This window comes from Phyllopteryx taeniolatus, chromosome 8 (assembly GCF_024500385.1).
Source record: "Phyllopteryx taeniolatus isolate TA_2022b chromosome 8, UOR_Ptae_1.2, whole genome shotgun sequence".
Lineage (NCBI taxonomy): Eukaryota > Metazoa > Chordata > Actinopteri > Syngnathiformes > Syngnathidae > Phyllopteryx > Phyllopteryx taeniolatus.
Genome location: NC_084509.1, coordinates 27441171 through 27465000, shown reverse-complemented (window position 1 = coordinate 27465000; position 23830 = coordinate 27441171). Strand labels below are relative to the sequence as shown.

The 23830-nt window shown below is 43.1% G+C and overlaps 2 protein-coding genes across 4 annotated transcripts in view; both read left to right on the top strand.

Moving 5' to 3' along the window:
• The window catches only part of eif4h (eukaryotic translation initiation factor 4h), a 25294-nt gene extending 16128 nt beyond the window's left edge, over positions 1-9166 (top strand). Inside the window, exons 3-8 of one of the 3 annotated variants that reach the window (XM_061783045.1) lie at positions 192-256; positions 339-438; positions 717-785; positions 2903-3055; positions 6249-6364; positions 8682-9166. In XM_061783045.1, coding sequence (XP_061639029.1) covers positions 192-256; positions 339-438; positions 717-785; positions 2903-3055; positions 6249-6364; positions 8682-8687 — 509 coding nt within the window. In that variant the 3' untranslated portion in view covers positions 8688-9166. Of the gene's footprint in view, positions 1-191; positions 257-338; positions 439-716; positions 786-2902; positions 3056-6248; positions 6410-8681 lie in introns of those variants that run through there. The other 2 variants (XM_061783046.1, XM_061783044.1) reach the window with 2 other exon arrangements.
• Positions 9167-12042: 2876 nt separating this feature from the next.
• rffl (ring finger and FYVE-like domain containing E3 ubiquitin protein ligase) lies at positions 12043-23659 on the top strand. The gene is given in 7 exon segments (XM_061782461.1): positions 12043-12200; positions 14388-14569; positions 17546-17743; positions 20102-20275; positions 20277-20369; positions 22689-22890; positions 23137-23659. Coding segments are annotated over 7 exon segments (1050 nt in total). The 5' UTR covers positions 12043-12190; the 3' UTR covers positions 23328-23659.
• Positions 23660-23830: the final 171 nt, after the last annotated feature.

Sequence of the window (23830 nt, the reverse complement as noted above, 5' to 3'; positions counted from 1 at the left end):
CTTTTGACAACCTGTCATTTTTGGGAAATCATGTCACGGTGCTGATTTTAGGATGAATGATGAACGACCGTGTTCGGAATTCTTCACTCGTTCACGACTCCTGAATCGTGCAAAAGGGTTTTCAGTGGACGTTTTTGGCAATTATGGAGGAAGCGGCTCATCCAACCAGTCTGTTTTGTGTCCTCATTCAGGTTTCTGTTATGTGGAGTTTGACGACTTGGACTCTCTGAAGGAGGCCTTGGCGTACGATGGCGCCGTGAGTCCGTTGCCTGTCTTTGATCGTCTATGTGGATCACGTGAGGTGTCCTCACTATATTTGTGACCTATGACCCCCGCAGGATATAGGCACCAGTTTACTTCGGGTGGACATCGCAGAGGGACGGAGACAAGCGCCACGAGGGGGGAGTGGCTTTGGCTTCCCCAAAGACGACGCTCGAGGTACGCCAGTCACCTGCCTGTGTGTGTGCGCGCAGTCGTGCGTGTGTGTTTCACAGGTGATTGTGGTCACATTCATCATGTTCATCACATGCTCACTCGCGTGACACGTAACAGGCGTGTCGTGCAGCCGGATGCGTTCACTTGTCACGGGAATACCGACTCTCCACCAGCAGCAGGCTTTTCCTAGCATCTGATTGGCGGACGTGTCCTAACATCCGATTGGCTGTCAATTGGCGACTAACACGATACAAGGCTGTTAATGGGCGTGTCGTCTGCAGGCCGAGGAGGTCAACGAGGAGGTGGACCCCCAGGAGGACGCGACGACTTCTTGGATCAGCCTGGTGGAGGTGCGGACAAAGTCTCGTGGCTGACAACGAGCATTAAACAGCAACACATTCACTCATCTGCATATTCATGTCATGTGATTGTTGGTCATGATGATGATGATGATGATGTTGGTGGTGGTGATGAACACAAGCTGTATTGGGAATAATTCCCTACTCCCTGATCAGTACAACAGAATTTGTAGTGGACTTTTTAGATGTGAAAAGGTATTTGCGTCCTTCTCAAATTCTTTTTTTTTTTTTTTTTTTTTTTTTTTTTTTTGCATAGTTCCCCGACTTTAACATCAGCAAACAAATGTAAATGTCAGACAAAGATAACCCAAGTAAACACAAAATGCAGTTTTTAAATGGTGAAACTGTTATTATTAAGGGAAAATAACTATTCAAAAATGCCTGGCCATGTGTGGGGTAAAAGGTAATTGCCCCCCTTGTTAAATCATGACTTAACTGTTGCTAGTCACATTTTTTGGAAAGTTGAGTTCATTTTCACTGAGCCCACCCAAGCCTGATTACCTCCAGATCTGTTCAATCAAGAAATCACTTAAGTTGAACCCGTCTGGCAAAATGAAGTTGGCCAAAAGATGTCAAACAGCTGCAACAAAATGTCACAATCCAAAGAAATTCAAGAACAGATTGGAAATAAAACCATTGACATCAGTCTGGAAAGGTTCACAAAAGCTATTTCTAAAGCTTTAGGACTCCAGCAAACCACAGTGAGAGCCATTATCCACGAATGGAGAAAACATAGAACAAAGTTGAACCTTCCCAGGAGTGGCCAACCTATAAAAATGACCTGAGAGCAAAGTGACAACTCAACCAGGAGGACACAATGTAAAGAAGTGCAGGCCTCCCTTGCCTTATTTAAGGTCAGTGTTTATGACTCAACACTAGGGAAGTGACTGCAGGACAAAAATGGCATCCATGGCAGAGTTCCAAGGCCAAATCACTGCTTACCAAGGCTTACTTTTCCCAAAAAAGACATCTGAATGATTCCCAGGACTTTTGGGGGAATATTATATGGACTGACTAGACGAAAGTGGAACTTTCTGAAAGGTGTCTCTCGTTACATCTGGCGTAAATGTAACGCAGCATTTCAAAACAAGCATCATACCAACAGTCAAACGTGATGGTTGTTTGATGGTCTGTGGCTGCTAAACGGCTTCAGGACCTGGACGACTTGGTGTGATTGATGGAACCATGAATTCTGCTCTTTACCAGAGAATCCTGAAGGAGAATGTTTGGCCATCAGTTGGTGACCTCAAGCTGAAGCGCACTTGGGTTTTGTAGTGGGACAACAATCCAAAACACTCCACCAAGTCAACTTCTGAATTGCTGAAAGAAAACACGGTGGTTTTGGAGTGGCCTAGTCAAAGTCTGGACTTGTATCTCATTGAAATGCTGTGGCATCCGTTCATGCTGGAAAACCCTCCAGTGTTGCTGAATTCAAACAATTCTGCAAGGAAGAGTGAACCAAAATATCTCCACAGATATGTGAAAGACTCATTTCCAGTTCTTTAGGCCATTACCTTTTCAACACAGGGCCAGGTTGCTGTCCTCAGTCACGTCCGCCTTTCCTCTATATACGCAGCGTGTCGGCAGGAAATGCTCTCAGTCAGTCAAGAGGAGCGCTCATCAAAGTCACACACCAACATTTACAGATTTGGGAAGTCTGTGCACACATAAGGCCGTCCATTTTGGAGAAAATGCAAGACTTTTTCAGTGCGCCTTATGGCCGTGAAAATGCGGTAGTTATTTTCTCTTAATAAATAAAATCACCATTTAAAAACTCTGTTTTATGTTTACTTGGTTTATCGCTGGATGATATTTACATTTGTTTGATGATCTTGAACATTCAAGTTGGGGAGGAAAAAACTTAAGAATTTGAGAAGGGGGCCATTACTTTTTCCTCAGCTGCCCTCTGCTCCAGTGTGTTCCACTAACGTGTGTGTGTGTGTGTGTTCACTGTGATGGGTAAAATGCAGAGAACAAACTTTGTGCGCATGCATGCATGTTCATGACAATAAAAGGTGATTCTTCTTCATTCTTCTTGCATTAAAAAAAACCATCCCGTTATTGTGATCGAGTCTTGCTCAGTGACGTCCTTGACGTCTTGTTTTCAGGCTACAGGGATGATGACTACTCGGGAGGAAGGAGCCGGGGCGGCGGCCGTGGTGGTGACAGGAGGGGTGGCGGCGCCGGTGGCGGTGGGATGGGACGCTTCAGAGACGGACCGCCTCGCGCAGGAATGACGGACTTCAGGGAACCGTCTGATGGTACTTGGTGATTGATGGATGAACCCGTTGGGCCGCAGCTATCGAATATTTTGACAGTCAAGTAGTCTATCGATTGTTCCAATCGATCGAATATTTGTATAAAAATATATTTTGCATAAAGGTTTGTGCAAGTCGTTTTTTCTCTGATTACTATTAATGATTATTGTTTATTTGATTTTGTTTAAAAACGATTAAACTAAACCAAATAAACAAGCAATATCGCACGAGAGGGCAGGATGTTGTACTCGCAACCTTTTGGAAGCAGTATTTTCTTGGCTACTGATTCATGCAAACGAATGGCTACTAGTTTGATGTCCACTTCTGAGGCTGCTTCTGGTGCAACTTCATGTCAGTTACACGTTATATATCCTATGGCTGCGAATAATCCTTATTTTTGTCATGGATTAATCTACTATTTTTCCATAACTTGATTAGGATTCAGGCACTGGTTTGGTCCGTAACATCCGTCAGAAAATACAATCCCAATTCCAATGAAGTTGGGATGTTGTGTTAAACATAAATAAACACAGAATACAATGATTTGCAAATCATGTTCGACCTATATTTCATTGAATACACTACAAAGACAAGATATTTCCTGTTCAAACTGATAAAACTTGATTGTTTTTAGCAAATAATCATGAACTTAGAATTTTATGGCTGCAACATGTTCCAAAAAAGCTGGGACAGGGTCCTGTTTACCACTGTGTTACATCACCTTTTCTTTGAACAACATTCAATAAACGTTTGGGAACTGAGGACACTAATTGTTGACGCTTTGTAGGTGGAATTCTTTCCCATTCTTTCGCGATGTACAGCTTCAGCTGTTCAACAGTCCCGGGTCTCCGTTGTCGTATTTTATGCTTCATAATGCGCCACACATTTGCAATGGGAGACGGGTCTGGACTGCAGGCAAGCCAGTCTAGTACCCGCACTCTTTTACTACGAAGCCATGCTGTTGTAACGTGCAGAATGTGGTTTGGCATTGTCCATCCATCCATCCATTTTTTGAGCCGCTTCTCCTCACAAGGGTTGCGGGTGTGCTGGAGCCTATCCCAGCTATCATCGGGCAGGAGGCGGGGTACACCCTGAACTGGTTGCCAGTCAATCGCATGGCACATATAAACAAACAAACCATTTGCACTCACATTCACACGGGCAATTTCGAGTTGTCAATTAACCTAGCATGCATGTTTTTGGGATGTGGGAGGAAACCGGAGTGCCCGGAGAAAACCCACACAGGCACGGGGAGAACATGCAAACTCCACACAGGCAGGGCCGGGTGATTGAACCCCGGCCGCCGGTTTGGCATTGTCTTGGTGAAATAAGCAGGGGCGTCCATGAAAATGACGTTGCTTGGATGGCAGCATATGTTTCTCCAACACCTGTATGTACCTTTCAGCATTAATGGTGCCTTCACAGATGTGTAAGTTTCCCATGCCATTGGCACTAACACAGCCCCATACCATCACAGATGCTGGCTTTTGAACTTTGCATCCGTAACAGTCCGGATGGTTCATCTCTTCTTTGGCCCGGAGGACACGACGTCCACAATTTCCAAAAACAATTTGATATGTGGACTTGTCGGACCACAGAACACTTTTCCACTTTGCGTCAGTCCATCTTAGATGAGCTCGGGCCCAGAGAAGCCGGCGGCGTTTCTGGGTGTTGTTGATAAATGGCTTTTGCGTTGCATAGTCGAGTTTCAAGTTGCACTTACGGATGTAGCGCCGAACTGTATTTACTGACATTGGTTTTCTGAAATGTTCCTGAGCCCATGTGGTGATATCCTTTACACATTGATGTCGGTTTTTGATGCAGTGCCGCCTGATGGATCGAAGGTCACGGGCGTTCAATGTTGGTTTTTAGCCTTGCCGCTTACATGCAGTGATTTCTCCAGATTCTCTGAACCTTTTGATGGTGAAATCCCTCAATTCCTTGCAATTGTACGTTGAGGAACATTGTCCTTAAACGGTTCGACTATTTTCCCACGCACTTGTTCGCAAAGAGGTGAACCTCGCCCCATCTTTGCTTGTGAATGACTGAGCAATTCAGGGAAGCAATCATGGCATCCGCCTGTTCCCAATTGGCCTGTTCACCTGCGGGATGTTCCAAACAGGTGTTGGATGAGCATTCCTCAACTTTCTCACTCTTTTTTGCCTCCTGTCCCAACGTGTTGCAGCCATCCAATTCTAAGTTCATGATTATTTGCTAAAACCAATAAAGTTGATCAGTTTTAGCTGAAAATGACAGCTAACAATCAGCTGCAATATGTAACCTGTAGCTGCACATGCCCATATAAGGTCACCGACATTCACAGATGCCATAAAAATAGGAAATAGTGTATGTGAAAATTTACCTTTAAAGAAACCACTTGTTCCCATTTTAACTCGCATTTAAGATTTTGCCCATGAACTCAAAAGTCTTAACAATCATTGATTTTCAAAGTAAAAGTAGATGTTTGACAAACTGTTTTCATGGAGGATGACAGAAGTCAGTGAAAATTGACGGCTGAAATTCTGAGCATTCAGACAATTTAAACAAGGTCTCTAAACGATTCATCGACTATCAAACTAGCTGTTGATTCATTTAATTAATCAATTAACTGTTGCACCTAGTTGGTTGATTTGTGTGGTTGATCTAAGTAATCGATTAATCAACAAAATGATTATCAAATTAATTAGAAATTAAGTTGATAATCGATTAATTGTTTGGAGGCATTGTTTAACTTGGGATAATCAGAGTCCTCAAAATTTCAGCCTTTCAACTGTAAATCCTCTCCGATTTCGGTCGTTGTCCATGAAAGCAGACTGTTTATTTGAAAAAAAGTTTTTTTTTTCCAAAGTAAGACATTTGCAAACATCAGCTTTCACTTTGGAAAAGAGTGATGAACATTTTTAACGATTTTTCTGACGGATGTTCCGGACCAAACCGGGAACTGATTCAGTGTTTGTTTTTGGATTTTCTGCACTGTCAGTTTCAAATACTGTCCTGTAGTAAAATTAAGGGATGGAAATTCCCAATTCACCGATTAATTGAAAAAAATAATCTGCAGATTACCTCATTAAAATAATTGATAGTGAGACTGTAACTATCAATTATTTTAATAATTGAGGTAAAAGGGATTGATTGGATGGATGGTTGATTGATCGATTTGATGGGCTGTTTGATTGTTGTGATTGTTTGTTTTCAGAGGAGCGCGCTCAGAGGCCACGCCTTCAGCTGAAGCCTCGGACCGTGTCGGAGCCTCTCAACCAGGTGGCCAACCCCAACTCCGCCATCTTTGGGGGCGCCAAGCCGCGAGAGGAGGTGATTTCCCGGGAAAAAGCTCAAGACTGAAGGGGGTAGCGGGGGGTCCGATTGCGGGGTCGGGGTGACTGATGCTAACCGCGCCGTTAGCTGTACGTACTGACAGACGGCAAACGGCCGCCGCCCTCTTCGTCGTCCTCCTTTTCCTCACCTCTTCTTCGTCTTTTCAATCAGCGCAGATATTAATTCTTAGCCACAATATGAATCATATTAACCAGAGAACGCAACTTATCCAGAAATTGCCTGTGAATGCTGGAATTAATTCATTTGTTGAAATCGGGAACGTGAAGTCGAACGGTTTTAAGTCGCTCAGGAAATGTGGAGGGAGGATGTAAATATGTACAATATCTCTTAGTTTTGGAATTTTATTGAGAAGATTTGGGAATTGGGCCGACGTGAGGATTAGTTCCCAACATGTCCCAAATGAGCGGAACAGTTTGAAGAAGTTGTGAAATATGGAGGGATATGTCTCTTCTTTTTGTGGAAATTGTGCAATTGTGGGAAAAGTAGGGATTTGGTGAATGCAAAAAAAAATAAAAAATCTGTCCCAAGATGTCCTGAATGCTGGGACTATTTTCAAGTTGGAGTGGGTTGATTCAGTAGACAACTTTTGTAGGTTCTAGAACAGCGGAATAAAGAATTTGGATAAAGATGAACGTCCTCAAAAGTTGCCGATTGCGAACGCAGTCATTGTGGATGCATGTTTGGCTTTCTGGGCTCCACGGCTCAGTTCAGCGCCCTGTGATGTCACAGCTGGCCACACCCACTTCTCCTAAGACCCGAAGTCGTTTGGCGGAAGCCCCGCCCCCTTGACACTAGATACTATCTGGTTTCCCGGTCACCTCGTTGCCATGGTTGTAGTCACACGAGCTGCTTTGCTTGTCACCTCGTTGCCATGACGATATTCACGCTGCTCCGACTGCAATCAGCCGTTTTGTTTTCTCCACATATTTTCTATCATTTGGATATGTTTAATCATGTTAATGTTAAATGAACGATTGATGAATTTAACCCTATTTCAGTGTGAAATGGTTTGACGTTTCATCATGTCGTGTTCGTAAGAAACGATTGACATGTTAGTCCGAAATGAGATCATGTCGTGTTCAGAATTATTTGACATGGTTGTCACGTTAATGTAAAATGATTGACGTGATCAGGTCATGTTAGGAAGAAATATTAGCATATTTGCTCATTAATATGAAATGATCAACATTTTTAATCGACATGCTCTTGAGAAGTGATTAACATTAGAACCGCAACTAATGATTTTAATAATCGATTAATCTGTTAGTTAGAGGTGCCACAATTATTCAATGAATCGATAACTAATTGATGATCAAATCAACTATTTTAATGTGCAATTAATTGTTTAGTGACCTTGTTCAACTTAATATTGTCCAAATTGTCAGATTTTTATCATCCTCCATGAGGGCAGACTGATTATCTTAGTTTTCTCAAAATAAAACATTTGCAAACATCTACTTTTACTTTGTAAAAGAATGATCAATATTTTGCCGATTTTTCTGACTGATGTTGCCGAACAACATCAATTTGAAATCTTGTCCCGTTTTAAAAAAAAAAAGGGAGGGGAATTAAAATGTACCTAACTGATTAATTGAAAAAAGCAATCGACAGATTAATTCTTAAAATAGTTGCAGCCTCACTGTTGATTATTGATTTGATTTAGTTTTTTTTTTTTAATGAATTGTATCCCATAAAAAATTTTCATTTCCATCACTTTTAAAAAACTTTTTTTTTTTTTTTTTTTTTTTTTTTTTTCCCCAAACAGGATATTTCAAATTGACAGTTCAGAAAATGCACAAACGGGTTCTGATTGGGCTCCTGGTTTGGTCCGTAACATCCGCCAGAAAATCGGCAGAAATGTTGATTGTTTTCTAAAGTTAAAGCAGATGTTTGCAAATGTCTTACTTTGGAGAAAACACAAAGATAATCAGTCTGCTTTCATGGAGGTCAGAAATCCGAGAATATTTACGGTTGTTGAGCGCCTGAAATTCCAATGATTTGGACAATTTAAAGTTGAATGAAGTCTCTCAACGATTCGATTATCAAACTGTCGATTAATTTGACAATGTATTAGTTGTCGATTAATTGTTGCACCTCTAATTGACACGTTGAATTGTGTCGTGTTAATTACAAATGATAGGCATATTAAATAACATGTTGATCGGAAATATTCGATGACGTGATGTTGGTCCACGCTGACGGTTTCGTTTTGTTCGAAATGCGGCGGCGAATGTTTGCTTTGTCTTTTGCTCCGGTTGTTGTTGTTGATCTGCTCGTGTGTCTTCCATTGCAGCAGTGACGCGTTTGCGGCAGCCGAGCGGACGGCGGAAGAGCAGAAAAGAAAAGCAGAAAAGGTTTCGTTGTGTCAGTGTGGACCACCAGAAGAAAGAGCAAAGTCCAAATTGTTGTGGCGAGCAAGCAAGCAAGCACCACACGACACCATCTTGTTTTACGTCTTTTGCCCCCAAGTTCTCGCTTTCTGCTCCTAATCCACACCTGCTCCCTCCTTCCCTCTCGGTCCGGTCCAGACTCTGCTTTGGGCCCGGTCTGGACTCCGGTCTGGACCGGGTCCACATCTGGCTTTGGACCTGGTCCCGTATCTATGTGCTCTTGTGGACCGGGTCGGGGTCTGTCATTGTTCGGGTTCTTGTCTCGTGTGTTCTGGATGTCGCAGACACTTTCTTACTGTACAAAAGAAATAAAACAGCTGTTTTAAATGTTTTTTTTTTTTTTTTTCCTGGAGACAATGATGGCAATAAACGGAATCATCAAACAGTGTGATTGGTCCTCAAAACACACTTTGATTTTGCACGTTTCCTAAGTCCGCAGCGTGAGTTGGCCGTTTTGTCGTGCTGTCGGAATTGCGAGCGTAGCTTTTCCGGCCTTTATCGTGCCGTCAGTTTGGAAAAATTGTGAGCGACCTGCGCGGAAATCACCTTACGGCAGGCACGTGCACAGATAAACCTAGTGGTGCTCCAGCACCAGCTCTTTTTTCCTGGGTGAGAAAAGTGTCCTTCGCTTTTTTTGTTTTGTTTAGCCAGCCGGTTGGCACATCTGCCTCACAGTTCTGGGGAGCGGGGTTCAAATCCCGGCCCCGCCTGTGTGGAGTTTGCATGTTCTCCCCGTGCCTGGGTGGGTTTTCTACCTACCGGTTTCCTCCCACAAACATGCGTGGTAGGTTGATTGAAGACTCTAAATTGCCCGTAGGTGTGAATGTGTGTGCGAATGGTTGTTTGTTTCTATGTGCCCTGCGAGTGGTTGGCGACCGGTTCAGAGTGGACCCCGCCTCCCACCCGAAGATAGCTGGGATAGGCTCCAGCAGCCCGCGACCCTCGTGAGATATAAGCGGTAAAGAAAATGAGTGGATGGATGTTTGTTTAACTTTATTCATCAATAGTATATTGATATCAGATGAGTATTTAAGTTCCTGCGAGAACTGCACGCAAGCCAACAGGGGTGTTTAGACTTTTTATAGCCACTGTCACTTCCCTTCGCCTCCTTTTTAAATGAGTTTATTGACTGTGTTGATTGGGTTCACAGAAATGAATACACCAGTGGAATACAGGTACATCTCAAATTAGAATAGTGTCAAAAGCTTACATTCAATAGCTAATTCAATTCGAAATGTACTACAGACACGGTGAAATGTTTTTTTATGTATAAGTTTGATGATTATAGTTTACAACAAAAACTAAGATTCACCATCTTGAGAAACAAGAATATGTCATCAACAAACAATGGAAATGGTTTGTAATGTAGAAATTGGGAATTTGTGTTTCATGAATCTATATGTATGAGTACTGAAATAAATGAACTTATCTACCATATTTGAATTGATCGCATAGTACCTGTAAATTTAGTAGTTTTTCTTGTGCGAAGAATTTTGGCAATGGTGCCTTTTTGTCTGGAGCACCTGTCCCCAAAAATGTCTGTGCACGTGCCTTTATTGTGGTTTTTGTGTTTGTGGACTTTGTAGTGAGCTATCTAAAGCGCTCTAGAAAAACCCTTAAATAGTGCTTAGGGAGTCGGGAATGAGTGACGGATTCCGAACGCAGCGACTGTATTTGGAATCCTTCACTCATTATAGGATATACTTTAGATAGTTGCTGAACAAATCGATGTAGGGATTTTTCCATAGTGGACCTGGATAGTTCCCTGAAAATCCATCGGTAGCGATCGGCGAGTCAGGAATGAGTGAATGATTGCGAACCCAGCGAATGTTCACAATCATTCACTCATTCCCGACTCCCCGATCGCTATGTAACGATTTTCAGTGGACATTTCAGGGAACTATCGAGATCCCCTACATCCACTATATTGCCAAAAGTATTGGCTCACCTGCCTGTGAATTGAAATGACATTCCATTCCTAATCCATAGGGTTCGATATGATGTCGGTCCACCCTTTGCAGCGTCAACTCTTGTGGGAAGGGTGTCCACAAGGTTTAGAAGAGAGTGTTTATTGGAATTTTTGACCCTTCTTCCAGTAGCGCATTTGTGAGGTCACACACTGATGTCGGACGAGAAGGCCTGGCTCTCAGTCTCCACTCTTATTCATCCAAAAGTGTTCTGTTGGGTTGAGGTCAGGACTCAGTGCAGGCCAGTCAAGTTTATCCACACCAGACTGTCATCTGTGTCTTCGTGGACCTCTCTGCGGAAACCCGTTCCGTGAAGCTCCCTGCGCGATGTTCCCGAGCTCATCTGAAGGCCACCTGAAGTTTGGAGGTCTCTAGCGATTGACTCTGCGACCTCTCCTCATCGTGCTCTTCAGCGTCCGCTGACCCCGCTTCGTCAGTTTACGTGGCCTGCCACTGCGCGGCCGGGTCACTGTCATTCCCAAACGTTGTCACGTTCTTATAATACGGCTGACGGTCGACTGGAATATTTAGGAGCGAGGAAATTTCCCGGGTGGCATCCTATCACAGTTCCACGTTGGAATTCACTGAGCATTTTTTCCCCATTTTACTATATTTAGGCGCAGCACTAGTCAAACTGTGCTTTGTTACAGTGGCATACCATAATATGGGATGCACTTTTTAGAAACACAACCTCTGTCTCATTTTTAGATGCAGAGTTAGGCCTACTACGCTACTATATTTGAATGTTGGTCAGTGTGGTGGTACTTGGAGAGCTAAGTAGTATTTTTTGAAGTGGTACTTGGTGTTAAAGATTTGCAAACTGCTAAATAATAAAACAAAATTAGTTTTTTTGTTTGTTTGTTTTTTGGTGGGGGGGGGGGGTAAATTTCATGAAAAGTGATTCCCAAAGTGTGGTACGTGAAAGAATTCATGCCCAAGTACAGTTCAGTTGTATTTAACTTTGAATTTGGATACATTAGTATTTAATCTTTGGTGGTTGTTCAACATTTATTTTGGTACACGTTTGAACTTTTATGTGAAATACATTTTAATGGAACCATATTTTAAGTATTTTTTTTCTTTAATTTTTCCTATATTCAAACTTTATAATGTTACAGTGGATTATCATGATATGAAATGCACTTTGTAGAAGGATGTCTCGTTTTTAGGCCTACAATGCTGCTGTATTAGTATTTTCAGAGGCGGTCCTTCGTGTCAAAGGCTCGATATTAAAAAAATTTTTGTTGGTGACTAATTTTTTTGAGTGGACTATTTGTAAAGTTCACTACTGTATATAAAATCAATTGCGCGTTTATATGACGTCACCGGCCTACGTGTGTTTCGCACCTGCACGCGACTTGATGACGTTTAGAAGAGCACCTGATGACGTCACTTGGCCACCTTGTTCCTGTTTTGGCTGCTAGCTGCTGCTAGCCGTCACCGAAATGTCGACAGGTGAGAACTTTTTTTTGTCTTCCTTTCTTTGGCTCCTGTGGTTTTTTGTTGTTGCCTTGTCGTTCCCGTAAACGTTGTCGTCGTTTTTCAACTTTTTGGGCTGCTCTCCTGACGAGCCCGCCGCTAGCTTTATTAGCTTAGCATACTCGGCGTACAAAGTCGTCAAGTGTGACAAAAGTGTCGAAAGTGAAGAGCAAAGGTGACTTTTCGAACGTAGACGTGTTGACGTCTCAAGCTGAAACTTTGACGTCAACTTCTACTGGTGGCGGAAGTGAAAAGTTAACCAGAGGAAAACTCGGGCAACTTTGACAAGAACTCATTTCTAAAGTCTTCTTCAAACGTCGTGACACAAGTTGGATCAAGTCAAAGCATGAACGTTTGGAAGCAGAGTCCGAGTTTGAAGTTGACTTCGTGCAACGGAAGTTTGGGGGAAAAAAATCGTTTGTCACCTGTGTCACAGATTAAAGGAGCGATTGACTCTCATTCAACTTCGCTTCACACGGAACACGCCAACAATGTGTTGAAAACGAAAACATCGTGAGGGAAAACGACGACGACGTGTGCTTGAAGTTGATCGCTGTAAGCTGACGACAACATGTATCTTGCGTTTGGTGTCGTCGTTGCAACAGTGATCCGTCTCTCAGATGTGTTGCGTTTTGTCACGGTTCAAAATCATAGTTACAAGACACATTTAGAAATTACAGGGCGAGTACCCCTGCCCGCCCCAACAATTGACCTTATCCAACCGAATGAAAATTAAGACAGGACAAGACAACCAAATGTCTGAACGTATTGACAAGTAGAAATGTAATAGCAGCATGAAAGAGAGAAAAAAAAAAATCAAGAAATGGAATGGAGAAAAGGCGATAGTAAAAGATAAAGCCACAGAATCAACAACTCAGTAGTTCTCTGCTTCAATATGTATGAAGTCAAAAGGGCTGCCAATTTTGATGGAGATTTTCTCAAGTCGCACGCATTGTGACCTTTCCTTAATCCGAGTGAGGCCATTTAAAAGGAATAACGTGGAATTTGGGATGATTTTGACCCGTGCTGCTGGGGGCCTGCCAAAAACACAGTTAAGGGGTCAAGGGGCATGCCGCTTTGGTTTTCTATGGGTAGATGTCTCCCATGCTGACAGAGCCACGCTTAAAGTCCTATTTTCAAAAAGTTATTGATGATTTCAAGTTTTCGGCATTCATAATAAAGGCAAACCTTATTGACAGATCAAATGGTGGCCACTGAAATGCACTTCTTGCATAATGGTAAAGACATAAACAGCTTCGTAAAAATGGTGTGAGTTGCACAATTGAAATGTAACGTGCAGTGGGCCAAAAAAGTATTTAGTCAGCCACCAATTGTGCAAGTTCTCCCACTTGAAAAGATGAGAGAGGCCTGTCATTTTCATCATCGGTATACCTCACCTATGACAGACAAAATGAGAGGGGGAATAAAAATCCAGAAAATCAAAAGAATTGATTAGCAAATTATGGTGGAAAGTAAGTATTTGGTCAATAACAAAAGTTCATCTCAATACTTTGTTCTATACCCTTTGTTGGCAATGACAAAGGTCAAAGGTTTTGTGTCAGTCTTCCCAAGGTTTTCACACACTGTTGCTGGTATTTTGGCCCATTCCTCCATGCAGATCTCCTCGAGAGCTGTGATGTTTTAGGGCCGTCGCTGGGCAACACAGACGTTCAACTCCCGCCAAAGATTTTCTACGGGGTTGAGATTGGCTAGTCCACTCCAGGATAACAACTGCCAATAATTCAAATGCTCGGAAATTCGGTGGGCCGCGTCTTCTCTGTTATTGCTCAAATTGTATGAAAGTGACCCATATACTGTACGTTAACTTTTACGTTGCGGACAAAAACTAATTTGGGTTCATATTGAACAGGATTAGCTTTAGTTGCTGTTAGGTTAGTATATGTACGTCACCGTTCACAACCGCGGGCAACGTGGTCTCGTCGCAAATGCGGCTGTTAGTATTGTTTGATTTGTTTCCAGTTTGTTTTTGAGCTTCAGAAGGGAAGGGACAAGTCACTGCACTGAGACACAACCTTGTATGGTGCAAGATAAAAAATAATGCACGTTGTATCCGGATTGACTTTTGGCATAAGCCACAAGAAAAGATGCAGACATGAATGTAGAAATGCAAAAATGTGGCTGTCGTGTTGTTGTTGTCGTTAGAAATGTGGGCGTCATGTTGTCATTGGCTGTGTTTGGACTCTGCGGATGACGAGGTAGGTGGGGCCCAGCCGCACCCTCAGTCCTACACAAACTCCGCCTTCAGCAGCCAACCGACTCCTTCCCCCGGACAACAGAACACCTGTAAAGCTTGCGGCCGGCGCCTGGACATGCCCACCACCGAGGTAACGCACTGCCGCCCTCCTCACGTGCATCACTCAGATGCAGCGCTTAGTTTTATTGCAGTCTCTACGCTTGTGTAGTGAAGATATGAAACCTACATCCTTATACTGTACTATGAGTATAATATACACTAACTATATTGCCAAAAGTATTGGCTCATCTGCCGTGACTCCCATGAACTGAAGTGACATTCATCTTGCGTTCCGCTTATCCTCACGTGGGTCGCGGGCGTGCTGGAGCCCATCCCAGCCATGTTCGGGCGAGAGGCGGGGTACACCCTGAACTGGTCGCCAGCCAATCGCAGGGCACATATAAACACACAACCATTCGCACTCACATTCACACCTACGGACAATTTAGAGTCTTCAATGAACCTACCATGCGTGTTTTGGGGATGTGGGAGGAAACGGGAGTACCCGAAGAAAAGCCACGCAGGCACGGGGAGAACATGCAAACTCCACCAATCCAAGTTCACTCGAAAACTAAACAGAAAAAAGACACTTTCGACACTTTATATATGGTAAGACAAATAACTTTTTTTGTTTTGCTATGTATATATAATATCAGATATCAGATATTATTCTTTTTTTTATGTTAATATCTTTGAGTGGAGGGAGACTAGCAAATACAAAATGTCATTGTTTTCATTGTGCATATGACAAACATCTTGAATCTTTAATATTGTACATAATAGGCACAAATAGCAATGACAAAAGCAATCTTGACGAAACTCCATATGTAAATCTATATATCTAAAAGCAAGTTGCATTTAAATGTAATTCTTGAGTCATGTATTGTTATGCATGTGCAAATCTTTGCCAGTAAAACCTTGCACGACATCAGCCGGCATGCTGCAGTTGGGGATGCACGTCGGTGTTCAAAAAGCTTGGCTGCATAGCTCTGTTTGCCGTTAGCTGGCAACCAACTTGTATACTGTGATAAGTCGCCATAGAAACTAGGTGACGATGCATCTTTCTTTCTTAGCTTCATTACGTCTTGTCCTCCTCACACCGAGAGGTACAGGGCAGTGTTAGCCGCTAGCTACGGTGCCATGAAAAAGTATTGGCCCCTTTCGCAAATTCTTGTATTTTTGCATCGGTCCCCCACTTTCTTTAAGGTTATCAAACAAATGTAAATATTAGACAAATACAAAAATGCGGATTTCATTTATTAATGGAAAACTATTCAAAGTTACCTGGCCCTGTGTGGAAAAAGTACTGGACCCCGAAATCTAAGAACTGTTTGGGCCATCCTCAGCAGCAACAACTGAAATCAAGTGTTTTCTCCAACTGGCAATGAGTCTTTCACATCTCTGTGGAGATAGTTTGGCCCACTCGTCCTTGCAAAATTGTTTGAATTAAGCCAAAATGGAGGGTTTTCGAACCTGACCGGCCTTTTGAAGGTCACGCCACTGCATTTCAATCGGGTTCAAGTCCGGACTTTGACTAGGCCACAGTAAGACCTTCATTTAGTTTTATTAAGCCATTCAGAAGTTGACTTGCTGGTGTGTTTTGGATCGTGATCCTGTGGCAGAACCCAAGTGCACTTCAGCTTGAGGTCACAAACTGATGGCTGAACATTCTCCTTCAGGATTTTTGGTTAAAGAGCAGAATTCATGGTTTCATCAGTCACAGCAAGTTGTCCAGGTCCTGAAAGAGTGAAGGAGCCCAAGACCATCACACGACCACCACCATGTTTGTCTGTTGCTATGGTGTTCTTTTTCTGAAATGCTCCGCTACATTTACGCCAGATGTAATGAGACGCACACCTTCCAAAAAGCTCAACCTTCATCTCGTCAGTCCATAGAATATTCTCCAAAAAGGCTTTGGAATCATTCAGAAGTAAGACAAGCCTTTGTTCTTTGGCTTTCGTAACCCTTTCCAGACTGATAGATGTCAGTTACTTTATTTCTCGACTTATCTGGAATTTCTTTGGATCGTGTCATTTTGTTGCAGCTTTTGTCTGGCTTGATTTTGGTCAGACAGGTTGTGTTGAAGGGATTTCTTGATTAAACAGATCTCGAGGGAATCGGCCTTGGGTGTGATCAGTGAGAATTCACCAGAAATTGTGATTAGCCACAATTAATTCATGATTTAACAAGGGGGGTAAATACTTCTTCACACAGGGACAGGTAAGTTTGAATAGTTTTTTGTTTTGTTTTGTTTTGTTTTTTTATCTCCTTAATAAATTCAATGACCATTTAACAACAGCATTTTAAGTTTTTAAATTTGATGATCTTAAAGCGGGGAAACTATGCAAAAATATAATTATTTAAGCTGGGGGCCAATACTTTTTCACGGCACTGTATCTAGGGCAGCTCCTACTGTGCTGGCTGGTACAGCCAGTGGGGCTTTCTGATCCGAATCAGAATCATCTTTATTTGCCAAGTATGTCCAAAAAACACACAAGGAATTTGTCTCCGGTAGTTGGAGCCGCTCTAGTACGACAACACAGTCAATTTACAGAACACTTTGGAGACAGAAAGACATTGACAAAAACAATTGTGCAAAAAGATGCAGTTGGGCGATATGGGCGGCATGAGTTCTCGATTGGCCAGAGGTGCGCAATGGACGGTCGGCGCACATGGCACATACATTTGCAACAGCTGTTTTGAAAATCTCCTGCCTGGGAGCTCTGTGACCAGACGCGCAAAGCCATTTTCATCAATAAGCTTTGTCGCGATTGATCAGTTAAGTCGAAAGCTGTACGTCCAAATGTCTTACCTTCTCCCGATTATACCATTTATACCGTGCACCCCTACTAACGGGTACATATTCTTTATCTTCTACCAAAAATCCCGAATATTACAGCATCTTACTGAGTCACTTAGAGCCGTAGTATTAGTCTCTTCTGCCAGCACGTGTGCTAATGCTAATCCATCTCGTCCGCCAGCACGTGTGCTAATGCTAACCCATCTCGTGTCGTCCGCCGGCACCTGTGCTAATGCTAATGCTAACCCATCTCGTGTCATCCACCAGCACGTGTGCGCCGACTGCAAAGAAAACTACTGCAACCGCTGCTCGGCCCAGTCGGAGCCCCGGCCCCGCCTGTGTCACACCTGCCAGCGTTTCCACGGCAACCTGCTTCAACGGGCTGAGTTGATGAAGCTCAAAGTCAAAGAGCTGCGCGACTACCTGCACCTGCACCACATCGCCACGCATCTGTGTCGCGAGAAGGCACGTGAGGCCACGCGTGAACACGTGCACTCAAACTCAACTTGGACAAGTCAAAGTCATCACGTTTCACACTATGAAATGTACACAACTCCCTATATTGCTTGCAGCCGTTTTGAGAACATTTTGACTTATCTTTCGAGACCCACACTATCGTTTTGTCACAATTTAAGCACTGAAGCGAGCAAAACAACCTCTTCCACAATAACAAAGGCTTGTTTCTAGCTTTTTCTGTTCTGTTTGTAATCAGCCGAAACAACGCTTTCTGATCAAAAAGTGGAGAAAACGTTTGTGAAAAGAAACATGTCAAGCAAAAAATTTTTTGCAAAACAACAAAAATGAGACTGAGAAAGGGCCTTTGATGGCAAATGATTTGCAACTAAGAAATGCACCATGAGCCACGCTGACTCGCTGCACGGCTCGAGTTGAACGCCAGAGGCTTTTTTTTTTTTACATGGCGTTTGTCATTCGCTTCATGAACTACCGTGACACCGCCTCTTTTCTAACAAATGTATGCTTATTCTGTTGGGGTGTAAGGTGCCTAAACTTGTCTGACACATCTGTTTTCAAATGTAGAAAGTACAAGTAAAAAGTGGTCAGAAGAAAAAGTACTCAAGTTCAGATCCCTGAAAAACGGGCCTCCGGAGTAAAGTGAAGGCTGTCACCTCCGCATCTTTTTAGAATCGATTATCTTATAGATATTTCATTGAGTACTCTGGTAATTGACAACCCCCCCACCCCCCCCAAAGACACGCACACATTTTGTTTTTCTTTCTTGTTTACAACTACTAATGTGTTTTATTAACGTATGAGGGCTGGACTTCTATCCTTAAACTGCATAGGATGGCACTGAGTCAGGTATAAACTGTACAGAAATTGAGACAACAAAACTAGCCTTTGCTAAAAAATGGTTAGCATTCACGATTAGATTACAATTTTAGGTAAAAAAAAAAAAAAAAAAGTTAGTTCAGCGCACTCATACATCATGTTATATGTATATTGCACATCTAATAGTGTCTTACAAATCACTTGCAAACGCTCGCTTTACACCGATTTTATCGGCCTTATCGGTATCGGCCAATAATTAGCATTTTATGCTGATCGGCTTTGTCATAATTCGGCGATCCGATCAATGTCCGCAAAAGACATTTACTCCGCGTCGGCATCGTGCACTGTATATTTGAATCCAAAAGCGAGTTTATTTTTAGCCTTGTCGCGTGTCTTTTGACCTAGTACTGTAAATATCTGAGGACCAATAGTTCTTTCAAAAAAATAAAATAAAATACTAAAACTTTTTGGACAACACGTCTGACACAGACAACACGTAATATCAGAGTTTTGCACTTTCACGATTGCACCATGTCAGACTACTGCAATAAAACTTTATTTTCCGATACCACCGCATCCCATTTTTTTACGATCATTGGGCTTTATCTTGTCAACTCAAATGCGACCGGATAGACTCGTTAACGTGGCGACGACGACAAGAGTGGATCGCATTATCAGTACAAAATGTTTTGGTTCGTTTAAGGCTCGCTTGAGGTATGTTCACGTACTTTTAATACGATACGGCTCGCAAGCAGGCAATAAAATGTTATGTAGCCTAGCAAGCTACTGCTAGCACGAACGGTTGGACGTAAACATAACGACGAATCATGCTCTAAAGTTTCGGTGTGGGTGAAGTCATTGAATTAAAAATAAAGTAATTTAATTACAGTTAGCACCCATTATTTCTGTCATGTTGTAATGTTGGTTTGACCTGCCTGATTAGAATACACGATGTGACTAGAGCAGTGATTTCCAACCTTTATGGAGCCAAGGAACATATTTTACAATTGAAAAATCGCACGGCACACCAACAAACAAAAATGTCATAGAAAGAGGATACATTAATTACTGTATGCACTTCCTGCCATCTCATAGAAGACCATTCATTTGTTCTGTCTGTCACGATGCCTCACTGGCATAAATAGAGGAACAAAGATACACTATTTATTGTAAATATCATTTTTTGAACAGATCAAATGAACAGATCATTTAAATAGACACATTGCTCCATCTTGTGATCGGATCGGTTATCTTTTTTTTTTTTTAACTCGCTGATCGTGTAAAGCCTAATTTTTCACTATCCCAACAGTGCGTCCGTCTGCAACAAATGTCCGTGTGGGAAACTTAGACAGTGGCCAATTGTTTCCATGCGACGCAAATATACTTTTATCAATATTATTGCATCGAGGCAGAAATTTCTGCTTTGCTCAACTTTTATGGTCGACTTAGCCGAGTTTGCCTTTTTTTTTTTTTTTTTCTTCATAGCCCTAGAAGCATTTGTACTTGGTTACCATCGGGGGCACTCTTGTGCAGGAGGAGCTGGTTGAACTGATCCTGAGTCAGCAGCCGTCTCCGTCCGAATCCCCCGACCGCGACGTCGATCCCCCGTTGCCGACCCTCGACCCCGACGCCTCCGACCGGACCCCCGTTGCTGACCCCCCTGACGTCGACCTCCCCGACCGGACCCTCGGAGCCGTGACTCCCGAGAGCGTTCCCCGCAGATGTGAATACTTCGGACCAGGAGCGGGACCAGGAGCGGGACCAGGAGCGGGACCAGGAGCGCGACCAGGAGTGCGACCAGGTAGGATGTTATGGAACGCTAGCTGTTACGGTTTGCTAATCCATCACTTTTATCCGTTTGATCAGTTAGTCGTCCCCCGCTATTGCGCGGGTACCTTATTGCGGGTTTTTTTGCATCGCAGATTTGTTTTCATTGTACAGTACAGTGCAGGTACTCAATTGCATGTCTCTGGTAAAGTAAACATCGTTAGCTAATTGAATATAGCCTACCACAGCTTGTTGGAACGATTTGTAATAACAGGTGGTGAGGATAGATGGAGGATGGAAACTGCTGCTGGTGCTCTTTCAATCGCGTTATTAAACACACGTTAACAAAATAGTACTCAAAAGCACATTCTCGGCACACCTGCTGGTAGCCTCAGCTGACACTATAGCCAGGAAATAGTCAGCTATCAGTACGTTCTCTTGGGTCCACTTCACTCAACAGACGAGACCCGGTTTTGGTCGTGTGTGTGGTGTGTGCTCTAATCATCTCGACAAACAACACTATGCACACAAAGATTCTGTCCTGCTGCCGATCTTGATATCTCACAAAAGCAAAGAGGAGCAGACACTTGCGGGTACGCGCCGATCTGTGTTTCTGAGGGCACTGAGGCGGGCCCATTGACATTCAAAAAACCTGCTTTGTTAAATACTTCTTGCCATCTGGGGAAGCCACTTTTACACAAAATACGACATCGGGCAGGACGTATGTTTTTTGTTTTGCTTGATGTTTAGTTTTTGGAAAATCGCTTCTTTGTTTGGCCGGATTCCGTTCCACGTCTTGACTCGGGAGAAGTCGGCACGGTTCGGTCGTAAATATTGAACACGTACGTTATTAAGATTGTCGGCCCCGGACCTGTTTCGGACCCTAAAATTGGGGCAAATCAGACCTAATGATCATCTTATAGGATTATCTTACAAGACATATACACGTATGTCAAACTCAGGCCCGGGGGCCAAATCTGGGCTGCGATGTAATGGCCCACAAGGCCATATCAAATGTTTATTTAGAGCTGTCCCGCTGGTATATAGTGCATGCACTGCGAATACTACAAATCCAGGAATGCTCTGCTAGTGTCTTGGCGCATCAGTCGAGACCAGCAAGCGCCCCCTCCTTTTCTGTTGCGGTCTTTAGCAACCATGCTAGCAGTCTCCTTCGGCAAATTTGCACCTACCCTTCTCAAAAAGGGCCAAGCAAAAAAACAAAGGATGGAAAAGAGGAGCTTTCGAGACAGGTGATGTGTTCACTGAAGTCAAGGACAGACCTGTTTTTCTTGTGCGCAGAGCCATTGTGGCTGTAACCGAAGAATATGCAGTAACATGCCTTGAATCAGTGTTTGCTTTGTGCACTTTTTTAACTACTAGGCAGGGACTGTTAATAGTTTAAAGGTTGGATTTTTAGGACGTTCTTATTTTTGGGGGGTTGTTTAGTTGTTGGCCCTTGAAAAAAGATTTCCATTAAAAAGTAACTCCAAAGTCTACAGAAGAATTTATTTGATTTATTTAAATAAACAAATACTGCAAATTAGATTTTTTCGTGTGTTTGTAATGTTAAAGTTTGCTTATTCCAGATTCAGTGTTTAAGCAAAACTTTAGTTAGTTTTCATTTGATAAGGTTTAACTTTACATTTCAGGAGGAAAGGGAAAACATGCACCATCGCAGTCAAGTTTTCAAGAAATCTTGAGTTTGGCCTGCGACTTTGTTTTTGCGAAGTTCTGGTTTTGGCCCACTGTGAATAGTTGGACACTCCTGTTCTCAGACATACTGCAAGATTGCCTGGCATTGACGTGCTCTGTCGGGAAGGGGCAAAATCGGGATAAAAACAGCCGATTGTCTTGTGTGCAACGGGCCTAACTCAGCATCTTGGGGATGGGGGGGGGGGTTAATCACTGACTGCGTGCAAACTCGAGAAGGAAAGTCGGAGAGAGGCGGACAGAGAAAGTTCAGAAAATGACAAGACAACATATGGGGTCCCCCCCCCAAAAAAAAATGTAAATGGAACCTTCCAGTCATTTTTCTTTATACTAACTGCATTTATTAAAAGTGCAAACGTGAAACCCCATTATGAAACAAACATAACCTCTAAAACGATTTTATTCAATTAAAATGTGTAAAATTGTTTGAAACTTCACTGTTGTGTTGAGTTGCCAAACAGAAAAGGGGAAACTCAAGCTTTGTCTTTATTTGAAGATGTATAATTTTGATTGATTTGCTCTTATTTAGAAAAGAGAAAGTTTTCATTTTTGTTATGGCTGTGGAAGCTGACGCAAGCAAAAATAGTTTGAAAGCTGGTCGTCGTCACGGCTCTGACACGTTTGGTGCGCTCTCGTAACTCAGGGCTGGGACCCCGGCGAGGACGCGGCGGGCCGCAGGGCGTCGCTGTCGGACTTGACGAGCGAGGACGACGTCGAAGCGCTGACCGTGCGACAGCTGAAGGAAATTCTGGCGAGGAACTTTGTCAACTTCAAAGGCTGCTGTGAGAAGTGGGAGCTGATGGAGAGAGTCACCCGCCTCTACCGGGACCACGCCGCCACCAACGGTGAGGACTTCAAAGTCTCTTTGTAGACAGACAAATGGACAAGGATGGTGACCGCTTGTCACATTGCTACTATTGCTCGTGCTGCCTTCTTCCTGCTCTTACTTGCGCTAGTTTGTCTTTTGGTAGGGCTTACTGCTGCCAGGTATGTGTTGGCACGACACTGAAGGCGCACTGTCAGAAAAGCTCCATATGAATACGGCTTGACAAATTCCGTAATGTAACATGTTCCTCTTTGTCTCCCTCTAGAGGACGACGGCAGTTGCGCTCCAGCGGGCTCCGATCAGAACCTTTGTCGCATCTGCATGGACGCGGCCATCGACTGCGTGCTGCTGGAGTGCGGTCACATGATCACGTGCACCAAGTGCGGCAAGCGGATGAACGAGTGTCCCATCTGCCGCCAGTTCGTCATCCGAGCCGTCCACGTCTTCCGATCCTGACGCAGGTACCGCACCGTGTGTCGCGTCACGCTCTTATTTTGGAGGGTCGGCAAGAACGGGACCACGTCCGCCGGAAGACGAGAGCAAAAAAAAAAAAAAAAAAACGCTCACTGAAGTTTACACCCTTGCCTTCATGGAATTCCTCCAAAATGTTAACCTTAGAGTGACCTTGACACGCTGGACAATGAAAATACTCCACGCAAGGGCTTCGCAGTAAGTCTTTGTGTGCTTTTAGTCAGAATTATTTTGTTGTTTCTACTTGCCTTAACATACATAAGTACTTTCTGATGATGCAGATCTACAACTCTTTCAAATAAAAATGTCCATTTGTCGCCAGTTTTCTCATGGGGGCTGAAAGGTTTTTTGAATTTTCTCTTCAGGGGGTCCAAGATAAATAAATACACTAATATCGGAAATCTTAGACTCCCCCAAAATATACAAATATTAGAACCATATTAGCAAAAAAGAAATATTTGAGAAAATACATTAAGCACAAAATAAAA